Source organism: Lissotriton vulgaris, chromosome 6 (assembly GCF_964263255.1).
Source record: "Lissotriton vulgaris chromosome 6, aLisVul1.2, whole genome shotgun sequence".
Classification (NCBI taxonomy): domain Eukaryota; kingdom Metazoa; phylum Chordata; class Amphibia; order Caudata; family Salamandridae; genus Lissotriton; species Lissotriton vulgaris.
Genome location: NC_141694.1, coordinates 1,456,759,725 through 1,456,787,533, shown reverse-complemented (window position 1 = coordinate 1,456,787,533; position 27,809 = coordinate 1,456,759,725). Strand labels below are relative to the sequence as shown.

The window sequence follows — 27,809 nt, the reverse complement described above, 5'->3', positions numbered from 1 at the left end:
CAACTGGCTTCCGATGGAAGGTAGATGTATCTACAAACTGGCCTGCATCACACACAAGGCCCTTCACGCACAATCCCCCAACTACCTAAAAAGCAAACTGGTAAAAGCAGGAAAATCCAGAACTCTGTGATGCACAAACTCACTTCTTCTCATCCCTCCAAAACTGAAAAGGAAAACGACCCAATGCCGATCCTTCTCTGGTAACGTACCCAGGATGTGGAAGGCACTCCCTATGAACCTCAGATGCAACCCTTCCTTCTCTTGCTTCAAAAATAACCTGAAACTCCTTCTCCTCAACCAATACTTTACCGACCAAGTCAACCAATCTAGGCACCAATAACCTAATGGACTCCCCCCTCACTTTGACCTTCAAGGATGGTGGTTATCTGACTGTTTCGACTACCTGCGTCTTTCTCCCCTCACTGTGTTCATAAGTATTATGTCTTTGCTTATATCTTTATGCATCCTCGTGTCCTGCGATGTTTTGCAATTTTTCCTTTGTGTATGTAAAGCACTCTGATACCCACGGGTCTAGCTACCGCTATATAAAACTTTATAAATAAAATAAATAAAGAGAGCTTTACATAGCACCAGTTGCGTTACATAAGGACACATTAATTGTTGCTGGGCACGAGGAGATTAAGTGATTTGCCCAGAATCACAGAATATTCAGCGTCATTGCCGAGACTTAAACGCGGTTCCCCAGATTCATGGTCGACCGCCCTAGCCGTTAGGCCAACTCCTCTCCCCAAAATATAGCGTCACAAACCATTTCTGCGAACAATCGTTGTAAATAGATGAAAGATAACTCTTCTGCTCAATCACATGTAATTTGATGCCTTACATATCTGGATACAGTTAGAGAACGCTGAGAGAGGAGCAACATTCAGGTAGGGTGGCACACCACGGAAATTGAAGGAATGTATCATATGTAGTCAAGCCACCCCTTAATTACATAGGCCACGCCTCATTAAAATACCACACAAGAGAACTTTTTTCATCCCACTTAAAGCCCTGCTTTTAATGTATGAAAATAATAAAGTTTCTCACGAATGCGGGCATCGAAAATCAAAACAAGAATACAGTACATACTGGCTGTGTACGGAATTCGCCTGCTACGCTCGCTCTCCAATTTCCTCGAAAGACAGCGCAGCAAACGAAAATACTCAAGACATGATATGGTAATGCATCGCTTTTGTAAATTAAAAATACAGCGGCTATTGCCGATTCTGTATCTGCTTGACGAGGCACCAAAAACTACTAATATGGAACCTTTTCAATCAAGGTTCGGGAAACGTAACGTTAACATTTCTTTTACTATTATTGTATACTATAGGAAATTGATTTCCCTGACGTCATCTAGCGCGACTGTGAAAAAGCACTCACGTTTCCTCTCATTCTGAGAGTTTCTAATCTTGACTCGCTATGAACTTTACAGACATGCAGCAGACCAATCAGAACTGCATCCGGTCAGACCTCGGACCAATCAGAAGTGACCTTGTTGAAGGGTTCCAAGATGGCGGCGATGGGGAGCTAGACTGTTGCTATCTCTGAGGTTTTTGTTTGGCCCCCGGGATGTGAGGACCGGGGCGCTGATGATGTTGAGCCGGAGAAAGCAACGGGTAGAGGCGGCGGAGTTGTCCCGAGTACGTAACTCACCGGAGGAGAGGGGGCTCAGACGGACGAGAGCGGGCAGCAGTAAACTCAAGCGAGAGACAGCGAATGTTGCTGGGGTGCCACCATACAAACACCAAGGGGGTGAGTAGACCTGTACACCTGGATTCCTATCAGGAAGAGGTCCGAGTGGCCCCTCCTGGTCAATTAGCAAGAGTTGTACTATTCTTGCCTACTTCCAGGTGTGATTATGGGCTAATCTGGAGATCGCAGGCAGGACCAACACAAAGTAAACAATGACATTTTGTTCGAACCACTCACGAGTATTGCCATTTTTTTATGCTTCCACCATTTTTTTTGTAGTTTCGTGAGCTAATGTTTAAATGTACTTCAAGGAAGAAGGATGCGGCATCGTTGTTTATTTGATATGAGCATTTTGTTCTTGTATATCTGGAATTTAATTGCCTTGCATTGACATATACTATTCGATAGCTGCCATCTTTTCTGCCCTCAAATCGTTTTCTTACCTAGAAGTTTTTGTTCACCACTTATTTTGAAAGTTCGTGATTTTTGTTGCCAAATCTTTGAAATAGTGTAGTATTTTCGCTTCTGCAGTGGTTAAGTAGAACATCTTCAGCTTCTGTAAGCTCAGTTGAATTTCGTATTAATTGAATGCACAGTTTGTTTCACTTACTTACAATTGGTATAATTTGATAGTCACACCATGCCTCCGTAAATCCATACTTATTATTAAAAGCAAAATAAAAGACGTTCTAAAACCAAGTGTTCTATTTCAGTTTCGACCGAATACTTCTCGGACCCTAAAGCATTCAGCTCTACTGGCTATTTCTGTGCTCTCAGTATGCCATATGTTTTTGCTTAACTTGATGAAATTAGATAGTATATTCATGTGCTTACTAAGTCCATTGGAGTGGCAATTCTCACACAATCAATCAATCATGACGTTTGTATAGCGCGCTACTCACCCGGAAGGGTCTCAAGGCGCTGGGGGAGAGGGGTCCGTTACTGCTCGAAAAGCCAGGTCTTGAGTTGCTTCCTGAAGGAGAGATGGTCCTGGGTTCGCCGAAGGTGGATGGGGAGGGAGTTCCATGTCTTGGCTGCCAGGTAGGAGAAGGATCTTCCCCTGGCGGTGGCTCTGCGGATGCGTGGAACAGCTGCGAGGGCTAAGCTGGTCGAACGTAGCTGGCGGGTGGGCGTGTAGAAGGTCAGGCGGTTGTTGAGGTACTTGGGGCCCAGGTCGTGGAGAGCCTTGTGTGAAGAGTCTGAACGTGATCCTCTTGCTGACGGGGAGCCAGTGCAGGTCTCTCAGGTGGCCGGACATGTGGCTGTGTCGGGGGATGTCCAGGATGAGTCGTGCAGAGGCGTTCTGGATGCGCTGGAGAGTTTTCTGTAGTTTGGCTGTGGTTCTGGTGTAGAGGGTGTTTCCGTAGTCCAGTCGGCTGTGACGAGTGCCTGGGTGACTGCCTTCCTGGTTTCGGTGGGGATCCATCGGAAGATCATTCGGAGCATGCGCAGGGTGTTGAAGCATGATGATGAGACGGCGTTGACTTGTCTGGTCATCGAGAGGGAGGAGTCCAGGACGAAGCCCAGGTTACGTGCGTGGTCCGTTGGTTTGGGAGTGGTGCCCAGGGCAGGGGGCAACCAGGAGTCGTCCCAGGCAGAGGGAGATGATCCCAGGATGAGGACTTCCGTCTTGTCTGAGTTCAGTTTCAGATGGCTGTTCTTCATCCACTCAGCGACGTCTTTCATCCCTTCGTGTAGGCTGGTTCTGGCGGTGGCTGGGTCGTTGGTGAGGGAGAGGATCAGCTGGGTGTCGTCTGCATAGGAGATGATGTTGAGGTTGTGTTGGCGCGTGATGGCTGCGAGGGGGCTCATGTAGACGTTGAAGAGGGTGGGGCTGAGCGATGATCCCTGTGGTACGCCGCAGATGACTTCGGTGGCCTTGGATCTGAACGGGGGGAGGCGGACTCTCTGGGTTCTTCCGGCGAGGAACAAGATGATCCACTCCAGTGCCTTCTCTTGGATTCCGATGTTCCTGAGGCGCTGCCCTAGGGTGCGGTGGCAGACAGTGTCGAACGCTGCGGAGAGGTCCAGAGTTGTGTGCATATTGAAATCCTCTGCTTATGGAACATGGGGGCAGATTCACGTTTCCTGGCACATCCCTGCAAATCAGCAGGGAAGTACCAGGAAACATGCGACCCGCATCTCAATCCTTGCGCCACCACGAATGCGCCGCATTCATGGCGCAAGGTAATGCAGATGTGTGTCACATCTGCTGCCGTAACGGCGCAGTGCTGGAGTTGTGTCGCGGCCGCAAAGCAACTCCAGCACTGTGCCAACCCTGCCTATGTCTAACCCGGTTCGTCAAGCCTTACGCCTCCTTCAAGCAGGCGCAGGGTTTTGACGCAGCAGGATCGGAAAAGTGACTGAGTGAAATCTTGTAGATTTCACTTAGCCACTTTTCCGGGGCGTTCCTGCGCCGGAACGCCCCCCCCCCCCGTGCCAGAACGCCCACATGAAACCTGACGCAGGTTTCATGTGGCGCAGGTCTTTACAACCTGACGCATCTTGTAAATACTCCGCAGCATGGCGCTGGTTTTACGCTGCTGCCGCGCCACAGAAGTGACAACTGCAGTGCAAAAGTGGCACACAGGGCTAGTAAATCTGCCCCATGGTTTTTAATAAAGTGCGTTGTGCTGTTAGAAATTCTGAACAGCAGAGTAAGTGCATCATCGATTCTCTCTTTTACTTATAAAAACACCTGCAAGTAATTATTTTAGGTCCAATGTTCCAGTTCTCTCTAAGCTCAGTTATTAGGAGAACCATGAGTTGGGGTAAAAAAATTGAAGTTATGACCTCCCTGCTTATAGCTGCTTTAAATAAAGCAAGATTACATTTTCACTCCACAGTGTGATTTTTAGGTCTCGCCTGTCGATGCGCATGCGCATCGAGCAAGGCGAGAGTATTGCGAGTTATCCACTCTTTATCCACACTGCAAGGAATCGTGGCGATTCCTTGCAGTGCCCGTGACTTTTAAGGTCAATGCGCATGCGCATTAAGCTTATGCGCATGCGCATGCGCATTGACCTTAAAAGCGTGTGCGCGTGCACGTCCGTCTATGTTTACCCGCTCCGCCCCCTCCCGCCGTGTCGCATTTCTCCTCCCCCTCCCCTCTCTTCCTTCCGTCTTCCTGCCGTGTCGCACCTCTCCCCTCTCCGCCCCCTCCCCTGCCCGCCGTGTTACGTGCTCGCCCAGTTCCACCCCCTTCACCCGCTCCCTCTTGCAATCCATCTCTGCCTACATGTTTCTCTCGTTTGCATTTCATTCCCCTCATCTCCTTCCAACTCTACCCCTTGCTTACCGTCGACTGCTCTCCACAGGCCACAGTGTACCGACGAACGCATTTCCCAATAGAGGCAGTCTGAGTAAAACACACTGATAAATCAAGCCCTTAATATGTCACTCTTTATGCCCCAGCCCCTGTTACTCTGCAGTCTCGCTCTGTTCTTCTTTATCTTGGACATGATCTACCCCCCTCCCGCCGTGTCGCATTTCTCCTCCCCCTCCCCTCTCTTCCTTCCGTCTTCCTGCCGTGTCGCACCTCTCCCCTCTCCGCCCCCTCCCCTGCCCGCCGTGTTACGTGCTCGCCCAGTTCCACCCCCTTCACCCGCTCCCTCTTGCAATCCATCTCTGCCTACATGTTTCTCTCGTTTGCATTTCATTCCCCTCATCTCCTTCCAACTCTACCCCTTGCTTACCGTCGACTGCTCTCCACAGGCCACAGTGTACCGACGAACGCATTTCCCAATAGAGGCAGTCTGAGTAAAACACACTGATAAATCAAGCCCTTAATATGTCACTCTTTATGCCCCAGCCCCTGTTACTCTGCAGTCTCGCCTTGGACATGATCTACCAGCTTTTCTTTCCTTCATTGTATCTCTCAGTTTACCTCCCTTCCTCCTCCTCTCTCTCTCAGTGTCGCTCTTTGCCTCTCTCTCCCGCTCCATGTCTCTTTCACCACCCCGCGCTTTTTGCAGCCTTGCACTGCCCGCCTTTGCCTCTCTGCCATCACCCGGCTCCCCTTCCTCCACTCGCTCTCTTCCCAAGCAGCTGGTTGTAAATCCGAGGCCTCTCTGGGACTGCGCTCGGCACTCCCGCGCCTTTTCACTCGATTGCTCGTTGTTTACTCCGTGATTATTGTCGATGGAATTAACCTTCATTAACCTTTTATTTCCCTCTCCCAATAAGCTGGAGTTTACAGTATTTCTGTTCAGTTCAGTTAGCCTGAAAGGCATCAGGGCTGCGCGCATGCAGTCTTAGGATGGGTTGACCACCCCTCCCCGCATACTAGCCAATGCCACAGCAAGCCCCCTCCCCCCCAGTTCAAGGGACGCTCGAGAGACCCTCAAGAAAGCTGTCCAACCATCCATCGGCGCTATCCCCAGATGCAATATGCAATGGCTTCTTTCTTCCTAGAGGGCAGCCTGGCCGGAGGTTTTTCAGGCAGCAGGCTCAAACTAAGAAGCCTAACGCAAACTGGCGCCTCTCCACCCTACAGAATTGGTCGAGGGACTCCCAAGCCTCCCGTATCTTTAAGATTTATGAGACCGTCCTTGGCTGAATAGGGGTCCCCTGAATGGAGCAAAAATTAAACCAAAACCACCAGCTGGGGCTGTAAAATCACACAACAGCCAGTCATCGGCAAGCAGTCCGGAGCTTCCGTCTTCCCGGTGAGTTTGCCCATACTTTGCATGGCAGTGCATCACAATAGATTACAGTGGGCTCACATGAACACACCACACAGGCCGAGCAAGCAATATATTTCATATGTTGTACTCTGGGTAAATGTGAATTACTTTTATGTTTGGGTTGCTTTGCACTTGAGAGTGTTAGTTATGAAACTTCGGTCAATATTGTATCGTTAATTCCAGATCAGTCTGCTACACAGTCTTTTCACACAGTTGTTTTTTGCAGTCAAGCTGGATCGATCTGCACAGATTTGCCTCAACCCTCAACCCCTCACCCTCAACCCCTCACCCTCAACACCTCACCCTCAACCCCTCACTCACCCTCACTCACCCTCACTCACCCTCACTCACCCTCACTCACCCTCACTCACCCTCACTCACCCTCACTCACCCTCACTCACCCTCACTCACCCACCCTCACTCACCCTCACTCACCCTCACTCACCCTCAACCCCTCACTCACCCTCACTCATCCTCACTCACCCTCAACACCTCACCCTCACCCACCCTCAACCCCTCACGCTAACTCACATTCACCCTCACTCACCCTCACCCTCACCCTCACTCACCCTCACTCTCACTCACCCTCACTCTCACTCACCCTCAACCCCTCACTCACCCTCAACCCCTCACTCACCCTCAACCCCTCACTCACCCTCAACCCCTCACTCACCCTCACTCACCCTCACTCACCCTCAACCCCTCACCCTCACACAGTGCAATAGGTCTCGGAGGATTTTTAGTTAGAGCTTTTAGAATTGTTTATGGCTTTTTTTATTTGTAATTCTTTAGCATTGGCTACAGGAAACAAAAATGCTAAAGATTTACAACAAAAAACCCATAAACAATTCTAAAAGCACTAACTCTAATGCTGCGAGACCTATTGCATTTCCAATGCTTGTTCAATTGAAGGCACATAGATAGCTGGTTGTATTTGATCAAAGTCCACCTTTTGCGAAAGTGGCATTTTTTTTTTCTTCTTCTCAACTTGGCTTTTATTCCTCAGTGCAACACTGAGGTGGACCAACATTAGGGGGGGGTGTTCTTTATTATTCAATGGATTACATTTGTTACAATCTGCTGCATTTTCGCACGTAGAGTGAAAGAGGAGGATAAAACATGACGAAAGGGTAAAAAAAATACAGTTCTTAAATGCATAACCATTATGCAGATTCGACCTAAAATGTCTGGATTTGCTTAGGTTTATAAAATCGTTTAAACAGCTGCCAGGTTGAATCTGTAATGCTACTGCATCGAAATAGCAGCTGCGTCTATAGTCCCTGTATAACTTGGACAAGTTCTTTAATGTGGTAGATTAGTGTTCGTTTTAATGCACACTTTTAACTTTTCCCAACTTCAATTAAGAGTGTCAATGGAAAAAGCCAGCATTTATAGATATGAACCTCAGTTCTATGGTTTTGGATGGTCTGGCATGCACGATTGATCTTCTAAACTTGCTTGTTTGTATTTCTTTCTTCGCTGTGTTAGCCTTGGATTCGCTGTGGTTCTGGCTAGATGGCCAGCTAATTGCCGCTGGTGGCTTTGGTTGTATTTGTGAGGGAAACCCGTATCACATCTGTGAATTTCCCTAATCTGGCTGCGATTTGTACTGTTTCGACAGAAAAGCACAGGTATGAGATTTCTCTGCAATGTCTAAGACCATGTGTCCTGCAAATGGTGATACCAGATGTCGCGCACTGGCCAACTTTGGACAAAGGTGAAAGCAGGATTCGCGTTGGTAGCTACATAGTCGGCAAGCGATTAAATTGTCCTGCGGGGCCCAAAATGGATTGAAGTCTGCGACTGGTACTGCAATAAGCCTAATATTCAGAATTTTCTTCCGGTTTTGAACTGTCAAGGCTTGCTCGAAGTAAGTCTCTCTCTCTCTCTCTCTTTCTCTTTCTCTTTCTCTTTCTCTTTCTCTTTCTCTTTCTCTTTCTCTTTCTCTTTCTCTTTCTCTTTCTCTTTCTCTTTCTCTTTCTCTTTCTCTTTCTCTTTCTCTTTCTCTTTCTCTCTCTCTTTCTCTCTCTCTTTCTCTCTTTCTCTTTCTCTTTCTCTTTCTCTTTCTCTCTCTCTTTCTCTCTCTCTTTCTCTTTCTCTTTCTCTTTCTCTCTCTCTTTCTCTCTCTCTTTCTCTCTCTCTTTCTCTCTCTCTTTCTCTCTCTCTCTCTCTTCCAGGTGTAGCAAGCATCGCTATGTGTGTTTGAACATGCTGAAGATTCTTCTATAAGCCACGCACTGGAGATTCTCTAACTCTGGGTACAATTTCCCTGGGTAGGCTTGGTGCACGTTAAGAAGTTGTTTACATTCATTTTGCTTTAGTGGTCCTTATAATTGTTTCTGCTGACGCACTGTGTAAATGTTTTAGTAGTTTACACAACATGAATGTTAAAGTTTAGCTTCTCTTATAATGTGATTTAGATGCAAAGTAGGTTTACCTTTTTCTGCAAACCAGAAACCTACATAATAATTATATTTCAATTAAGGATTCATAAAGTGCGGCAAGTCATCAGTGCAGTTCCCAGCGCGCTGGAGTTGCTAGCTGCTTTGTGGTGATCTGTTCATTCTCACAGCCAGGTCTTGAGTCCTTTACCTAATTGCCGGAGCGATGATGTGGCCCTGAAGAGCCGGGGAAGGTCATTCCAAGCTTTAGCCGCCAGGTTAGAGGGGTGGCCTCCGCTGTTGCCTCAGCGGATCTGGGGTGTATTTTCTAGGAAGAGAGCTGGATAGTAGGTGTCTGGTCGGTTGGTGGAAGGTTATGCGTTTGTTGATGTATGCTGGTCCTTTGTTGTGCAATGCTTTGTATATTTTGGGTAACATCTTGAACTGGTATCGACTCTAGATCGGGAGCCAGTATAGTTTCGTGAGGTGGGGTATAATGTGGGTCACTCTGGGGAGTTTGAGGATGAGCCTTGCAGCTGAGTTTTTTTTTTGGGATTACCTGTGGTCTCTTCAGGAGGCGAGGGTGATTTTCTACGTAGTGTGTTTCTATAGTCCAGCCAGCTGGTGACGAGGGCCTGGGTGACAGTCCTGTTGTTGACTGGGAGCAACCTGAAGATCTTGTGAAGCATGCATAGGGTGTGGAAGCAGGCGTTTGAGATTCTGTTTACCTGTTTCTTCATAACTAGCTAGCTAGCTTGCTGTCCTACATGATGCAGAGGTTGCTTGCATGTTTTGTTAGGGTGAGGAATGGACCGAGTTCAGCAGGCTATCGGACATCATTCCATGGTGAGGTATTGTGCCCAAAGATGAGCATTTCTGTGTTAAGCTTGAGACAGTTGGCCTTGATTCAGTCAGCAATGTTCGTCCTACATCTGTGGAAGTTGGTTCTGGTGGTGAAGGGGTCTTCTGACCAGCGAGAGGACGAGCTGGGTGTCATAGGAATAGGAGATGACGTTGAGTCCATGCAGTAGGACGGTGTTGGCAAGGGGAGTCATGTACATGTTGAGGAGGGTTTGGGTGAGGATCGATCCTTGGGAAAAGCCACCGACTGTTTTCTTGGTTTCCGAGGTGAACGTGGGAGATGGATTCCATGGGTTCTTCTAGTGAGGTATGAGGCGATCTATTTGAGGGTGTCTCTCTGGATTCCAATGTGGTGGAGTCTGTTGAACAGGATGTGATGGGAGACAGTGTCGAAGGCATCTGACCGGTCCAGGAGGATGAGGGCTGCCATTTTGCTGTGGTCCAGGAGGGCTCCTGATGCCATCGGTGGCTTTGATCAGGGCTGTCTTGGTGCTGTGGTTGGCTCGGAATCCAGATTTAGAGGGGTCCAGAATGTTGTTGTGTTCCAGGTATTTTTGATTTGCTGGTTGATTGCCTTCTCGAGAACCTTCACTGGAAAAAGGAGCACGGAGATAAGCCGGTAGTTCTTCGGTTCTACTGGGTCGGCAGATGGTTTCTTCAGGAGGGACTTCAGTATGTTTCCAGACCCAGGGACGGAGGCCAGAGTGATGGAGCAGTTTAGGACTTTCTTGAGCTAGTCGCCAAACTTCTTGCTCCTGAGGTTGAAGATGTGGTGGGGCTATTGGTCCTTGGGTGCTCCGGAGTGCATGGAGTTCCTGATGAAGATTGTGGCTTGCGGTGTTTGGAGTTTGTCAGGGTGTCCCACAGTTCTTGGGAGGGGGTGATGTCGTTCTCGGTGGTTGCGTGGTAGGAGAACTCCTTCACAATGGTGAAGAGCTCCTCGCTGCGGTGTGTGCTGTCTTCTTTGTGGTTTGCTAGGGCGTTCTGTTTCTTTCAGGAGGCAGTGGTACTGGTTGAGTGATGATTTGAAGGTGATATGGTCTCCTGTCTCTTTGCTGGTGTGCTAAGGTGTGTGCGATTTTGAGGTGGCCTAGTCTCTTGCTTTATTCTGATTTTCTCTTCTATTTCCTTAATCTTATCAGCGTATGCCACCAGTGTATTTTCTCAGTTATAGTTGTTTATTTCTGTCCGCATACACTGCTTACCGATTTTTGGTGTGATCCAGGATAATCAAGACGTCTGCATATTGTTTGACCATAGCCTATTTGGTCTAATCTTAGTGTAATTGTTTTCGCCTTTGAAAGTGCACGAACTAAGTCAGCAGTGTAGAGATTGAATATCATTGGGGATTAAAAACTGGCCTGTATTAACCCTCAAGTAGTTGGAATTTGAGCTGTGGCTATGTTTTTCTTTCACTAACTTAACACAACCCCGTGTAACTGAGTAAAGGGAAAAGATGGCCTTGAGTAGGGAGTTTGGAATGCCCCATCTTATGAGTTTGGCTCAGAGCCTGTTCCGATCCACCCCGTCGAAGGCTACAGAGTAATCTATGAAACATCCAAACATTGGAAGTCTGTAGAGCTGAGACAAACCGTGTTCTAGGTACATCAAGGCAACTATATTATCTGTAGTAGATGGATTTTGGGGAATTGATGATTGATAGGAAGGGATCAACTTTTCACCAAAGTCCCTGTCCTACAGTTTATGAAGTTAATATTTTTGCATACCCTTTTGCCTTGATGTCTAGTAAGTTAATTAAGCCATAGTTGACTGGATCATTCATATTGCCCTTTTTGTGAAGTGGATGTATAATTGAGTCTCTCCAGACCTGCCGCACCTGTGAGTTTAAGAAACATTCTTTGTATAAGGATGTAAGCCCATCTGCCAAAAATGCTATGCTTTGAAAAGGGAGACCAGTAACCCTTTTGGTCCAGGCACCCCATTCTCTCTAAAAGTTTTAATAACTTTGTAAGCATAATCCTTGTGATCTCCCCAACATTGTCTTTGTGCCCCATGGGCAAATGCATGTACACACTGGTGCCTGTGATGTTTGCCTATGTCTGTGTGGAGCCCTCAGATATTATTGATTTACTTGTCCATTCAAACCTCGTTCCCTCTGTTGCTGGTTCTGTAAGTTAACTATTTGATATAATGGCAAAATGTAGCCTGGCTGTTGCGTCCTAGTAGCGTGTAGGCAGTTGATGCCTTAAGTCTGACTGGTATGCCCAGATGTGGAACCTGGCTTGGCACTTTGGGTGGGACTGCTCCCATTGGAACCGGGTCAAGACTGGTTTGCAAATGGCTGGGTACAAACTGAGGTGGCATGGTGGGTAAAAAACTATGGATTTTGATGCAACCCGAGTGATAGCCAATGGCTGAGATTAATTTAAGCATTCCATCCATCACCTTGTTGTTGGCGGCTTACTGATTGTATTGTAATTGCATTTATATAAAACATACACCTTTGATGAATTGCCTTATAGGGATTCGCACCCTACTCCATAGCCCACGGTTTGTGATTTAATGGAGTGGTTGTTGGTTGTTGGTTATTGGTTTAGTCTTGTGCTCTCAAGCAACAGTTTGAAGCATTTCCTGTTTTAGGTAAGCTTTGTGTTATCATTAAATCAAATCCATGCAAGTGGAAAAAGGGGATGCGTAGTGTAAAAGAAACAGACATTCGGGATAGTGTATGAAGTAATGCAAAAATAGCCAGCAAGCTTCAAAATAGGAAAGCCAATGGACCAAAATATCGAACCAGAGTCCACTCCCCCCAACCCATGCTTAAATGCATACATTTATATACTTTTTCTCATGGGTAGTGAATGGAAGCAGGAACATATGACAGACAGAAGTCGACAGGTAGGTACTATTGGGAAGGTGCAGGCTCTTCTTGTGGGAAGAATGGGAGACGACTTTGGGAGTATTATAACATTTTCTAAAGTAAAAAGCTGGTTACACTAATTTCTGCTTTACTTCCTTTGTATTGCCAACTTCAGAATGAGGCTACACTTATTAAGATGGTCGAGCTAAAATGTGCAAAGTACAACATGGGAAAGCATCATAGCAGTGCATTCAAAGTACTCTGTAGTGTGCAATAATACTTGTGCTTTAACTTAAAGCAGGTATACAAACAAAACTGCAAATGATAAATAAGCAACGTTTTAGAACTTGACAGAAGTCCCCAAAAAAACATCGCTTATTCTAAATCTCATTGATATTAATTAGTGGGTCTTTGTAAATGGATTCCACTGATTTGGCGCCTGTTTGATTTTAGAGTGTCCTGGGGGCTGTGAGAAGTTGGCCTGATATGCAGTGCTCACTATTCTAGTGATCACTATGTATCAGTCCAAACGACCTTTATTGATTGGTTGTAAGTCAACCTTATAGACCAGCTATCCTAGTAGCATGGACAAGAGCAGTCTTTAGGCTAAACTCTAGAGGGTGTGTTAAGCCAGCTGTTATACCATCACATATACCCCTTGAACACCAAGTGAAAGGACACCACACAAGTTGTTATGAAAATAAAAGGATATTTATTTATAACACAACAACCCTGGACTCTTTATGAGGACAGGGTGCTAAGCACAATACAAAACTCTTCAAGAAATACTGAAAGTCGCACAATTTACACAAATGCCCGAGGGGCACGAAAAACCATATACTACAAAAGTGGAATGCGAATTACTAGCAGGTAAGTGACTATTCTCAGGGACTTTAGAATCGCTAGGCCTACAATGCTGAACCCTTAGATTAGAAGCAGGAGGCCTAGGAGCGCCGTGTGCAGAGTGGAAACTCTCACGCGTAATGCGGGACAAAGTCTATGGAGGCTAGTAAATGCAAAGTTAGTGTTCTCGGGCGAACCCGACTAGGTAGGTCAAAAATGACACTTAGAGAGTGGTTCTACGCTGGAGCACCGTGGTACTCGGTTTACCTAGCCCAGGGGCTGCGGCTGCATAGGGTTCAAGTGTCGTCGGGAATCCTCGTCGACGAACCAGGAGCCTGAAGTAAAAGTTGCTGGCAGGCGACCAGGGAAGATGTTCCGGGCTGATCCAAGGACGGATCATTGAAGAAGGGTACCTGTAAGCAGAGGGGACCGAGTTCTGAATCACTAGCCAGTGATTAGGTGGGTACCAGGATGGCACCGGACGAGGTCACTCAGCCAGGTGAAGAGGTGACACTGGATTCTGCTGCTGGTGCTGCACGGACCAGGGCGCTGATGTCGACCAGGCTGGAGGTCTGCGAGCTGTCCCACGTCGGATGTCTGCTGCTGGCGATGCTGGATCCGTTGAAGGAGCCAACAAGCCTTGGCTAAGGCAAGCCCACGTGGCGACACAAAATGGCGTCTGGAGTGGACCAGGAGGGTCCGAGGAAGGTCCCCTTCGAGAGGCGACAAGGGCTAGTCTAGAGGAGCTAGACCAGCGGTGAAACAAACGTAGGACGTCTTCTGGAGGGTCACTAGCCAACGGGCAAGTGACCGGACAACGTGGCAAGCGTCACAGAAGCAAAAGGGCCCCACACAGATCTGGTGGATGCTGGGGGGCTGGACTTCGGTGCTCGTGCTGCTTGGAGTTGGGGCTTCTCTTACCCCAGTGCACCCACTCGAGGGTCCCTCGGCGGTCGTGCTGGATCAGTGTTGTGCTGGTTCTGATGATAGCCGGTTCCTCTGGTCTCGTCGCACCCACGGTTCTCAGCTGTGCTGTAGAGGCAGGTAGAGGTCAGAGATGGGAGGGAGTCCGGGTCTCGTCGGTCTGGTTCCCGAGGAAGGACGTGCAGCAAACCGCAAGATACTTAGTTGGTGCCTGCTGATGCAGGGTGACTACTCCTTAGTCACAAGGGAGAAATCTTGAGAAGAAGTCTTGAGTTCCTTTCGTAGAAAGTAGTTTCAGGATTCAAAGATGATCTAATTTGGAAGGGTCCCCTCTCCTACCTTTATTCTAAAGAAAGGGGCTGGCACGCGACTAGGTCCTGCCCATGGGTGGGACCAGGAAGGGGGGTGGTTACACCCCTCTCCCCTGTCCGGACTTTCCCCAGCTCAGGGGCTGGTGTGCCCCTGGAACTGGTTCAAGCCGACAGATGCATAGTGAGCACCGGGGTGCCACTTGCAGTCACCTTCCTATTCAGCCCTGCCTACCTAGGATACACGAAACCCTGTCTGGGATGGTGCTAGCACCGCCCCTGACTGGAAACCCTTTGTCCAAGCTCTCCTCGCTGGAAGGACTCCCAGCAGCAGGAGGTCAGACTTGTGTCTGTGGTGGCAGCATCCATTTTGTGATGCTGAGGCTCGAGTTAACTTTAACCGGGGTTCACAGTTACATACATGTCGTGTCCCTCTAGAAGGGTGGAATACTAACCCCGTCGCCAGAATTGGCGAGGGGTTAGTATTCCAATTCGTATGACACCTTACTCGACATGTTTTGATAAAGCGATACCAGAGTTGGCAAATAACCGCGAGGATTATAATGCACTTAAGAGTATATGGTACGCGTTATCATAGAACAGCTATTAGGACTTGGTTCCGCAAGCTGCAGACGGGCTCAGCTCATGCCAGAGCACCATCTCACATAATTCCACGCACTCTGCCTTCAGGATTGTTAAGGCCTGCCATAGGAGTGACTGATAGGAATACATGTGTCCATTTTAGGGTTAGATATAGGTATATAGGTATACTATATCTACAGCAAAGGGTGATTACACCACTTTGTCCCAGCTGTCGTGCAGCCAGTTGTGTCAGATTTTAGATGGCCACCCAGGGGTGGCGTAATACATGCTGCAGCCCCTGGTAGGCCCTGGGTACACCTATGCCCTGGGTACCTAAGGTACACTGTACAGGGACTGATAAGGTGACTCCGTATCCAATTAGATATGTACCTAAGGTACATGGAATCCATTTTACAGAGAGAGCAGTAGGCTTGGGGCCCTGAATAGCAGGGTCCCAGGTCAACTAAGTCGAAAAACCAGCAAAACACCAGGCAAAAAGTTGGGGGTAACCATAGTCAGGAATCCACCCTCCTACAGGGGTATCTGTCTATAGGCAGATAGGCCAAAAGTTGGGGCAACGTCGATTCTCTTTTGGATCACATGGGGAATAGTCACGTGATGTTAGTGACTGATCTTTGCAGTTAAGGACTGCCATAGGTTTTCTTCTTGAAGTGAGAAAGTAGTACAACCAATGTTTTCTTCCAATAAGCAGGGACTATTAAGCACAGTTCCAGCCTGAAACAGAAGTGCCCTGGTTGGGAGTATTTGGTGCCCCTCACAACGGATTGTAGCGAACAGCGTGATTCTGCAATGGTTCACAATATTTCCTCACAACTGCTCTCAACAAATAAAAAGAAACACAACTTTAGATACCTCTGCTATAACCAGAAGTGTTCCCCAGGGCTTTGTTCTCTCACCTACACTCTACATGGATCCCCTAACTACCATACTCAAACAATCAACCATCCCCTTCCACGTCTATGCGGACGGCATCCAGCTTTACCAGGAAATATCCTCTCTGGCTCACATACGCTGACTGAATGAAAGGCTAACAAAATAATTCCAAAACTGGCTACCACACAACCACTTGAAATTCAACCAAGAAAAGACGGAATTTCTCCTCCTCTCTAACAATGGACAGACCCCACAGGTACTAGAAGGGCTGAAGCTTATCAGCGCTCTCTACTGCAACTTATCCATGGCTGGTTCTGCCAAATCGATGGGGATCGCACTGGGCCCACTCCTGGACATGAGCTCCCACATAAAGAGTACAGCAAGGAGTGCCTCTACAACTTAAAACTCTTTAATAACTCCAAGCCTTTCCACCCTCCGAATGACCTTAAAACTGCAGCACAAGCCCTGATTCTGTCCAGACTAGACTGTGAGAATGCTGCATTCACAGGCATAGCTAAGTCCCACTTAGCCCCCCTGACAATCACTCTAAATGCAGCAGCAAGAATGGTCACTGGAGTCAAAAGGCACAATCTTATTTCCTCCCCTCCATGACAGATCTAAAGTGGTCCCAATTGAAGCTCACTGTCACTTCAAAACTGCATGTCCCTCCCACAAAGTCCTTCACACTTGTAAACCAGCATACTTGGCAGTCAAACTCACTAAGGCAGGCCAGGCAAGAAACATAAATAAAAAGCCCTGGTTCGCTCCTTCTTGGGCAATTCACCTAAAATCTGCATCTCCCTACCAGTAGATCTCAGGACCAGCCCCTCCTTCATAGTTTGTAAGAGACAACTCAATCAATCAATCAATCAATGACATTTATAGAGCGCGCTACATTCCAGTAGGGTCTCAAGGCACTAAAGAATCTCCTCCTCAATCGGCATTCAAGACGCAATTGAATGCTCAGAGATACTAATTCACCTGTTAATATCCGAGCAGACAGTTTGGTATATAGTAATTTAATCTATAACCCAAAAGAGGAGGGGTGAGTTTAACCTACCACCCTACTCTGGACCCCCAAAAAGACACTTGAATACACCAAAAGGAGTAGGGGGTGGTAAAATATCTCTAAATTTGGTGGCACGTGGTGTGTCCTAATACTGTCCTCACTCACAGAGTTGTGCGACATGCTTCATCATAGGGCTGCTTCAAAACACACCCTCGCACCCAATGCCTGGGGTGTAGCAATAGGGTAGGGGAAGACCAAACACCACACATATGAGAAAAAAATATTATTTAAAGTGACTCAGATCACTGGAAGTGAAAGTGCAGTGTAAATTAAAACTAGCTCAGAGGTGTCGCTGTGCCTACAATTTATTCCTGGACCCTCCGGCCAGGATTAAAAGCGTGAAGGATGGTGGTGATTGGAGAACTTATGGGCTCCTTACACCCCTCCTTACTACCTGTTTCAGCCGTAAGATTGTGCCCATAGTGCAGGGTCACGTCAGCCTTCTTCAGGACTCTACCGGTACCAAGGATATAAGTCTCCTTGTTTCCCGAAATGAGGAGTGTCGGAACCAGTCGTTTTTGCACTGAGGTTTTCCCTAGAGAGTACACTTATGGTTGTACTACATTGGAGAGAATGGGGATAAGACAACAAATAAGGAACAGGTCACTAAAGTTTGTTCACCCTTAGTTATGTTTACTGTAATGTTTCAATCAATCATCGATCCAACACAGCTCAGGGTAGAATACAGAGTCCACTCCTAGATTAGGAATCATGCGTGAAGGGACCATAAAGCGTTCCGAGTTCTGTGAAATATCTCCAGGTAGTGTATCCACCCAGTCACTGGCATTCTCCACTGTAAATAAGTGTTCCTTTCCTCATTGCACCACCCATAGTTTTGCCAGGAATATCAGGCTGTAGGGCAAATTAAGGTTGTGTAGTCTAATTTTTTAAGTGCATGAATGTTTTGTGCTGGGTCTGGACTTTCTGGGTGTAGTCTAGGTAGATAAAGGTTGGGTGGAACATAGGACCCACACCTGTTGTAGGATCATATCACGATCTCGGAAATTGAATAGGCGAGTTTGAATAGCACGGACGGTACATCTGGGCATGGTGGTTGCACTAAGGGCCTGTTAAAATGTATAGAATTTGTTCAGGTGCATAATATTGTTAAGCCACTCCTCTATGAACACTTCCATGGACTTACCCCCCACTTTCTCTGGGAAACCCACAAATTGTAGGTTATTCCTCCGGGATCTTCCTTCGGTGTTCTCAACATGTTCTTCCAGTCTCACCATTAGTTTCTGCAGTAACGAAACAGTATCTTGGAGAGTCGTCAGTTCACTTTGCATATCTTCCACTTGTCCCTCTGTCGTCTGCACCCGGTCCGCCTCCTTACGGAGGTCCGTCCTCAACAAAGTCACATCAATGGCCACCCAATCTATTTTTGTAGCCAGTTCGGATTTGAACCCACCATGGCCTCGATCAAATCCAAGAGGTTCTGATCCCCAATAAGCGGGGATTCTTTTTGGGCCAAAGAAGACCCGCTTGCTTTTCTCCCAATTTCGCTGTCATTGGATTTGCTTGCGTATAATTTTCTATTTTGTTGGCCTATGTTGGTTTTGCCCCTTGTTCTTCACCATGGTGGTCCCATTAATGGATGGCGCTCCTCCATGCGTCACCACTACAATGAACAGTCAAAGGTATTTTGTTTCCTTCCCCTGACAGAGCTCTCCCCTCCAGGCAACAGGATCTTGGGCACTCCATGTCACAGTGCCCCTCCCCCCGCCATCAAGTTATCTGGCCTCAGAAATCACTGTTCAGGAAAGGGCAGTGCCTCGCCCACTATCCTGGTGCCGCAGACTGAACGGCAGGATATATCTTTAACAGTACCCGGCTGGCTGGTAGTCAGTGGCATCATAGCGGCCCTCAATGGAACAGCCAGGGGCCCCACTGTCGCAGCCGAAGCCTCCAGACAAGGAGAACTCCACCTAGCAATGCTCCATCAGCAAGCACTGTATTCAATTGACCTAGGTAATGAGGCAGTGTCTTCATTCTGGCCTCCCAAAAGCTCCACAATTTAGGGAATTCTCTGGCCACTCCGCCAGGAGTGAAGAGGAACCCCCAGCAGGCCAACTGCTCACGTTGCAGCACATAGGGAACACAGGATCCTCCTCCTGGTTTACAAAAAGTTCTTCCTCTCTACTAATTCAGTCACATCGGTTATTCAATAACTGTAGCCGGTCCTAGATGGCTCAAGGGGCAGGAGTTGCTCCCAGAAGGCTCCAGAGTTCCCCCTGATATAACTACGGGGATCGTCAGTCTTTCCTCCCTTCTGTTCTACTGAATTCTTCTCTGTGAGGGCAGAAAAAAGGTCAGCACCATTCCAGTAAGCCTATGTGTTGGGCTCCTCCACTGGGCCTTGTTTACCATGGGCCCACGTTCTTATGCATGTCGATGCGGGCAGAACACCTCCCCCTTTCCCAGGATGGGGAGTGTCAACCCAGATCTGACTCTGCTCTGGGGCAAGGAACTCACTCACCATGCCCTGTGTGCTGGGTCACTCCCTGGGACTGTGCGATCTGCCACCACTCAGGCCTTCTTATGCATGGTACTTCAGGTGATGCGAGGGACCTCTGTTCTGCCGCTCTCCCTCCACAGCTGTGGCGTCTCGCTCCCCTACCTCAAGTCTCCTGGAGGACATTGCCGCGGCAGCAGGGCATGAATCTGAAGGTCGGCATAGAGGGGCCCACTGCACGCTGTCCCTGGGGGGGTCCTCTCCCTCTGGTGCGCTATCACCTGCGATCTGGGGACCCGAGTCAGCCTTCACTGGCAGGCAGCCACCACAATTACCGGTGTCTTCGAATTCTGGCTCCCATCTGGTTCAGACTCCCAGACCATGCTGCCTCAAAGGATCCACCCCCAATCCGGCAAACTCCCCTCCGCATCTCTGGGTCGTTGCTGCACAGGGTCCGTCACCGCCTCGCTTCTTCTCTCCTGCGTCCGGCTACAGCAATGTCTGAGCTGTCAGGCAAGGTGGCTCCGTATGTCACCACATGGATTCCCCGCCAATATTAGGTGGGGGCAACAGTGGTCAAGAATCTTCTGTGGCACTAATAAGGATATGTAAGGATTAAAACGGAGTTCTGGTGCCAAGCTCGCTCACAGAGCGTCCATCTACTCCGCCATTTTGGCTCTGCCTATTCATGTACATTCTGTTGTCTGTGTAGATGCGTTTTATCTTGAGGATTCTTAGGTTTAAGCTGTTTGCTTTGAAGAATTGAGATTTGTCCTTTTATCATTTTTATCGACATCCATCCATGTGGTCCTCTTCTTCTTGCGTTTGTGTTGAAGTTCTATTTTGTAATAGTATGTCCTAAGCGGAGGTCATACAATCGTAGAATTGTTCTACTGAGTTTTTATTGTTTCAAGTTGTGTGTTTATTAGGCATGATTACAGCTTCTGCATGTTTAATGAGTTCCACTGTCTGTAAGTTGTAATGGGTTTGTTGGATTTAGTTGACAATTGTTTGGGATCTTGAGGGAGAAGGTGACCTGAACCAATAGGAACCCTACATCCTAAACCCAATAGGATCCTTAAGTGCAGGAACAACTAGAAACTCCAGCTCTGTGCGCTAGAAACAATACAAACTCTTATCAACAACCAACAGAAACCCTATTCCCAAGCTCTTGAATCAGTAGAAACCCTATGGCCAACCGCCAATAGAACCCCTAGCTCCTGGAATAATGGGAGCACTAGCCCAAGTACTCTGTTACTTCTAGATAAAGAAAACCCAAACTTTAATGGTTCAGTGAGCTTATCTTAAGGACTTTAAGCAGTGGGAGAGGAGGCAGAAGTTCTGTCTAGGTGAGAAGGGCCGATCCTAGTAACTTGGTCTGCATACGGTCTAAGTAGGGAGAAGAGGCTACTGAGCCAACTTTGTCTCCTTAACAACATACAACTCAAATATACTTTCCAGCTCCTTTGCTACACTGGGGGTAAGTCTGGCTATAAACTTCCAGTGCTGTTATGCACTTTCATATCCCTACCTAAACACTGAAACCTACTGTTCTGCGAAGTCGAATAAACGTAGCACACACACACATAGACAGTTTATGCAGATACTTTAGACACTATTCTGTAAAACGCCTTCAACATTTTGTGTGATTTATTTTTTATTTTGTTTTAAACACTTATTTGCAAAAAAACTGACCCTCCCCCCCCCCCCCCCCCAAAAACCAATACAAGCCAGACAACAGATTCCTTATAAGGACCAGTATAATTTTTTTCTTCTAATCTGGCCAATGGAACGTTTCCCCATTAGTTACTTGTCCCTATCAGGGCGGGACCTAGAGTGGTTCTTCCTGTGCTGACATGATGCGAGTAAACTATCACTCCTTAGTGTGGGTGAATGTTGTTCAGAGCTTCCACATATGCACTAACCCTTACTGTAGGAAGTATAAACAAAGGGCCTCCACCATAGTTTTACCAGTCCATAAGCTGGATGACTACATGGTAACTATGGGAGTTGCCGGACTATTAAAATGCCTCCCTCTTTAAATGCCTCCCTCTTTGTACCAAAGGTCTGATAGCACCAAGTTAGTGACCCCCAAACCTCACTAAAAGAGTTCCTTTGACTCTTCCATGCAAGCATCTATGCATTTAACCTTTTACGCTTCCATCCACCACTCCTATTTTATATTCTGTTATCCATTACTTTTTTCATCCATCATCCAATCTTTCACCATTCCATCCATCCATTTGCCATTCCATACACCCGTCTATGCATGCATCCATCATTACATTGTATCTACCCATAAAATCATCATTTGACTAACCATCCTTCAATAAAACCTTTCATCCCTAAGTCCATCCATTCATCGATCCATTATCCTTCCATCCTTTCAGATTTCCATTTACTATCCCAGCTATCCTATAAGGCTCCCATTTACTCACCCATCCTTTCACTGAACCATCTATCCACCCTCTTGTATTTCCATTTACTCTGCCATCCTTTTACCCACCCATCTGTCTTTGCTTTCAGATTTCTTTTTACTCTGCTATCCTTTCACTTATCTAAAACTGGGTGTATTTGGTGGACATCAAGAATGCATATAATTAGGAGATACATCTTTGGGTTGCCCCAGCATTCTGTGCAAACCGTTCTATGGGGAGCAGTTCTCTAGTAGCGGCAAGTCATATGTTTGGCTGTAGTACCCAGTGTTTCAACTGAGTATAATGAAAAATATACAAAGCCTGTAGATTAAAATTACGACAGCAATACGTCTCGTGTCTTTCTGGGAACATACACTAGGGATCACTGTAGAGCAGAGGTCTTCAAACTTTTTTAGGTTGAGACCCCCCAGCTGAATTTTTTTTTAGATGTCTGGCCCCCCACCAGCTGACAAACATTTCTGGAACCTGGTACACTGCATAATCTACCGTCGTCCGCATATCCCAGGCCATATCCGGCAACATTTCTGGAACCTGATTCCCCAGTTATAAGTCTGCAGCTCTGGTGTATTTTGAGCAAATTTAACAAATACAATTGGAAATGTAACTACTTACTATTAATTTACATGGGCTCGGTTACCTTTCTCCCACAAGTGAAACTGCTAACAAACTCATGGTAAAAGTGATGGGGCAGAAAGCATCAATCCATATACAGCACTCGAACGAGCACAGTGGATGAGCGCAAACTAAAATAGGTTTGGGTTTAATAAGTGTAATTATCTTATGAAGAAAAATAGTTCAAACGATGCATTGTTCCGCATACATTTTGAAAAAAACGTAATACAAAATGAAAGAGAATGGTTTTAAATGGTGCATTGTACTGCCAAAGTATTCCTCAGGTATAATCCCCAATTTGCCTTTTTCCAAAAAATCCTACAACCCCAAAGTCAAGCCCATGGATATTTATACCCATGTGCTACCTAAAAGACCTGCTCATTAATAACAGCAACCCTAAAATATGGGGGCCAGGGGAGTACAGTGTGTAGGGGAGTGCAGCTGCAAAAGCAGGTGATGGAATTGCCTGTGTGGCACCAGAAGTCACAAAAACTGGGAAAAAAAACTGTTCTTTATAGCACATAGTACAGGACATGGACATAAAAAACGAATTAAACATGACAGGGTGCACCACAAACCTTTCAATCTACGAATACAAGATAATTTATGTGTTAAGACTTACCACCTTTCTGTTACTCATGAGCTGCCATCTGTTCATAGATGTCCTACCAAGCTGTTCTCAGGATCCGTCTGTGCAAGGTTCAGAACCTGGGGTACTGTCAATAAGACTGGAAGAATATCCATAGCCCTTCCTGTACCTTCAGGCATGTCCATTGCAGATAAGATCCTCCCTGTGCTTTCTGAACTCCCAGGCTCCTTGAGCATGAATTTCCACTGCACTGCAACTGGTGGCACTATCCAGCCAGATCCGGTCCTTACTGAAATATTTACTTCCTTTCTAGTCTCCCATAGAACTCTTTTCTCCATCCTCTGTAATGTGCTCGATTTCCAGAACAAAAAGTGCAGAAGTCTAGGGGAGGATTGTGCCGGGGTTCTGGAATGGCTCAGGAATGGCAAACATCCTGTTCCTGTTTTTAGGTCTCGCGTGCGAAAGCAGGGCATGCGCTGTTTTGCTTGAGAGACTATTGCTGCCAATTTATGTCCCGAAGAGAGACAGGAGGTGGCACGCGCCCGGACAGGCGATGTGCACGTGTATGGACAGGAGATGTGTGTGAAAATTGATAATGGCTTAACCCTCAAACCCCAGATTCTTAATGTAGTTGGCCAGTGTTTTGGTCTGCTACGAACTCCTAGGAAATTTCTTTCCTTTCTTTCCCTCAGCCACAGGAGGATAACGGTACAGGCTCTGATTGGCTCCAGGTTGGATTATGCCAACGTTCTATACCTAGGCCTTCCGGAATACCTTCTCACCCGCCTCCAATCAGTACAGAATGCGGCGGCACGGACTATTTATGGCCTTAGCCGTACAGCCCATACTTCGGCTCTTCTAAACTCGCTCCATTGGCTGCCGGTGCGTAAACGTATTCACTTTAAAACTCTGATCATGGCCTTCAAATCTCTACACGGCATTGGTGCCGAGTATCTAAGGAAAAGAGTACGATTCTATTTTCCTTCCAGATCTCTCCGATCCGCCACGCAAGCACTGGCCATCGTGCCTGTAACCAAACGAGCACGCATTGGAGGTCGTTCTTGTAGACAGCTGGCCCCTCAACTCTGGAATAATCTTCCTTTGGCCCTCAGGAAACTTGACAACCTGTTGTCTTTCAGGAAGAGGCTTAAGACCTGGTTGTTCGGACAATAGTTTGCATGTGCCTCCTGGATGCCTCTCGGCTGATCTGTATAGCGCCGGGACACTCTGTCCGAGTAGCTGAGCGCTCTATAAGACACCCAATAACATAACATAACCTATTGCATTGCAAATGCTTGTTCATTTTGTCACAAATACATCAAAGACGGTTGCAGCAAGGAAGCAGTTATATCTGGGTTCCTGGTCTGTTAATGTATAATAGTGGAGGTTGGCTTCCATGAAATCATTGAGTGGACAGCCCCAGACAACGACATAGGAATTTTAGGTATTGCAATGATTGAGCTTGTTATTATGAAAAAAGTAGCAATGATTCTTTGGAATTTTACATAGACTAACATTCAGCCCATTGCAATACATTATAAATTATTGCATGAGATTTTAAAATCTTGGTGGCCGTTTTGAAGGTAAACGCTTTATAATCTAAGTCAGTGTTTCCTAAACAGTGGGTGATTATGCACTGGTGGGCCGAAAGTTCAAGCAATTATTAAAGATGCCTTAAAAAAATGTATTTATCTTGTTTAATTTACTGCGCTTCAAAGGCAGAGACCAAATGTCAGGCTGTGTCTAATGTCAAATTTCTTATTTTTTTTAGTTTTTTTTTTTTACATTGGAATTGGTATTTGCAAACTCCTCTCACTCTGCAGTCTATTTTGGGTACCGTGGTGTCAAATGAAAGGCAGGAGGATGCCATTTTTTGAAACGCACAACAAATTGTCCATTACATCATGTACATCTTTAGCAGTTAGGAAAACAAAAATGAAGCACATTTGTATGTAATTCTGAAGCCAAGGCATTTGGGAAGAGATCAGTTGTGCGACTGGGAAAGCAATGGATATGCAGACATGCAACCACTGATTGGTTCAAGTTTGGTCTCTTGTTTTATAAATCCCCTTACACTACCACCGAGCAGACTTAAACTGTAGAGTGGAAGACGCTTCCTCCGATACAGGGGAGGCAGAAAGAAGACCTATACAGGGGGTTTCCAGATTGGGAAAGAGTCAGGAAAGGGAATGCAATTCTTGATGCTGACACAGAGGCATTTGAACCTTCAATTCTGAAGGATCAGAGAACTTAAAGGTTCCATCTTATTAAAGAAAATCCTGAGTAACACAGAGCCCGCTAGCAAGTAGCTGCAGTAGTAGTCTTCACACTGCTTGGCTGTATATAACAATTGAGTATGGAAAGACAAGACATTCAGCATAATACAGCAGCTGCCCTCAACAGACTGACCCAGCTCTGTACACACAACTCGAGGAGTGCAGCGCCTGCCTTTAACAGCCCGTACCAGCTCTGCGCACAGAGCTCCAGGAGTGCAGCGCCTGTCCTCAACAGCCCTCACCATCTCTGCGCACAGAGCTCCAGGAGTGCAGCGCCTGTCCTCGACAGCCTGCCCCACCCGAGAGCTGTCCTTGGGTCTCTGCACATAGCTCAGGATCTGTACGAGTTCCCCTCTGTACTGTGCCCCATCTGAGAGTTATTTTCAGTACTGCACTAATTGTACATCATGGTGAGGTCCAATTAACTTCTAGGGCTGTTGGGCCAGTGCTAAATAGTATCAGCAAAATCCCGTAATGTCACAGGATCTGATGTTTGCTTCGTGGGCAGACAATGTACACATCCAAAAAGTATTCTAAATAAGATACTCGCAGCTGACTTTTAATAAAGTTAATTGTATGAGCATCATTCCCCCTCTCACCCGCGAAAGGCCTCAGCTGCGGTCAAACCGAAAGTGAACAGACTTATTTTAGGAAAGCAGATGCCCTGTCTGTTCGCTTTCACTTACCTGTTCTGTTGGTGTTGTAAAATGTTCCGAGGTGAGATCCTGCACAGCGAGGCAGCAGGCAAAAGACAGCAAGCAAAGCAGAAAAGGCAGCAAGCATTGGGCAAACGGCAGGAGTGTAGAAGTGCCACACAATCAAAAGGTAGTAGTATGCAGGAGTTTATGCATGCAACATTTCGTGCACTTCCTCCCATCTATAATGCTGTCCACCTCATTGGTGGAACTTCAATGGTGACGTTCTATGTGCTGATTGGCTGTTCTCCAATCCAAAGGCCCCATTTGAAATGGCTGAAGAAATAGCGGAAGCTAATGTACTTGCGACGTTGGACAGTGGTAAACAAAGGTTTTACGGTGGAGTGCGCGCCCCCCAGATTGAAGAACACTGCTATAGAGGATAAGCAATGACACAGCCATTACCATGATATTTGTACGTTTAACTACTCCATGGGTTTAAGGGAAGCACACTACAGACTCCTCTATGATTAGTACCTTTACCCGGAGAAACTTCAGAAACCTTCCCGAATACGTCACATGAATGTTGGAGGAGGATGTGGTATGTTGGGAGACTTTCGGCATATCTTGTGGGACAGCACTACTATTTGGCCCTTATGAAACAAAATACTAGCACAAATAAAAGAAATATTGGGTTACCCAATTCCCGGCAACCTGGAGTGTGTACTTTTAGGTCTCTGGGGTCCTTCTCAAAAACTCCAGACTCTGGGAGACCACGCTATTCTATATCTTTGTTTAAGGGCAGCCAAGCTGCAGCATGGAAGATACCCGAAGCCCCGTCCATGTCCCAGTGGCATGCCCAACTTTGGCAGCCCCTTACAATGGAATGTATGGCTGACATTCTGGCTGGTAAGAGGAAAGGCTTTGACTATATATGTGGACCCTTGGTGCAGTCACCTCGAACTTAGGCTCTTCTCCTGTCACACCCACATACGCGCACACCACTTTTTCCAGACATAATACCTCCCATTCCTACCTTCAGTTTGGCAAAGGTTAAACTATCCCACGAGAACAACTCCCTCCCATGGTGGGATGGAACCCATTTTAGGGACTTATAACTTCCACTGAATCCTCCATGCAAGTTATGTTGGTTGATTCCTTAGTATTTTGTGTTTTCTTTGTTGCATGTTTCTAAGCTTAGATGTTTTACTTAAAAGGAAAGTTACTTCTATTATCAACACTAGCAATACTGAATGACTGATATATAGTGTTTTTACTCTGCATGTTTATTCTTCATGGTGTCAGCCAATTGCTTTTGATAATCTGGAACTGTAAGTAGCTCTCATTTGCTGTTGGCTCGAAGTAATATCGACAGTGCAATTTAATCACTTTGTACCTTTTTAAAATCCTATAAAGAAAGATTAAAAAATACAATGGGCTCCAAATATATTGCTATTATGGTTTTACACGGGTTCTCCATTATTTACCTTAAAAAAAGTGTGTGTGTGTGTGTGTGTGTGTGTGTGTGTGTGTGTGTATATATATATATATATATTTATGTATTTATTTATTTATGTTTCAGTAACAGCGGCCATCTTCGAAATCACTCGATTTTGATGCACCAGTTCCTTCAGTAAAATATGAAGTAGCAGCTTCCTACATGGGTATAGTTTCTTCCACAAAGTATACGGTCTACAAAAAGAAAAAGTACCTCCGTGGGGTGGATTGCCCCTATTTG

General features: G+C 46.5%; 1 protein-coding gene across 2 annotated transcripts in view; it reads left to right on the top strand.

Annotated features, from left to right (window-relative positions):
- The first annotated feature begins 1,437 nt into the window (after positions 1-1,437).
- The window catches only part of ETAA1 (ETAA1 activator of ATR kinase), a 90,468-nt gene continuing 64,096 nt past the window's right edge, over positions 1,438-27,809 (top strand). Inside the window, exon 1 of one of the 2 annotated variants that reach the window (XM_086927586.1) lies at positions 1,438-1,758. In XM_086927586.1, the coding sequence (XP_086783712.1) occupies positions 1,596-1,758 (163 nt within the window). In that variant the 5' untranslated portion in view covers positions 1,438-1,595. The remainder of the gene's footprint in view (positions 1,759-27,809) is intronic. The other variant, XM_086927587.1, reaches the window with a different exon arrangement.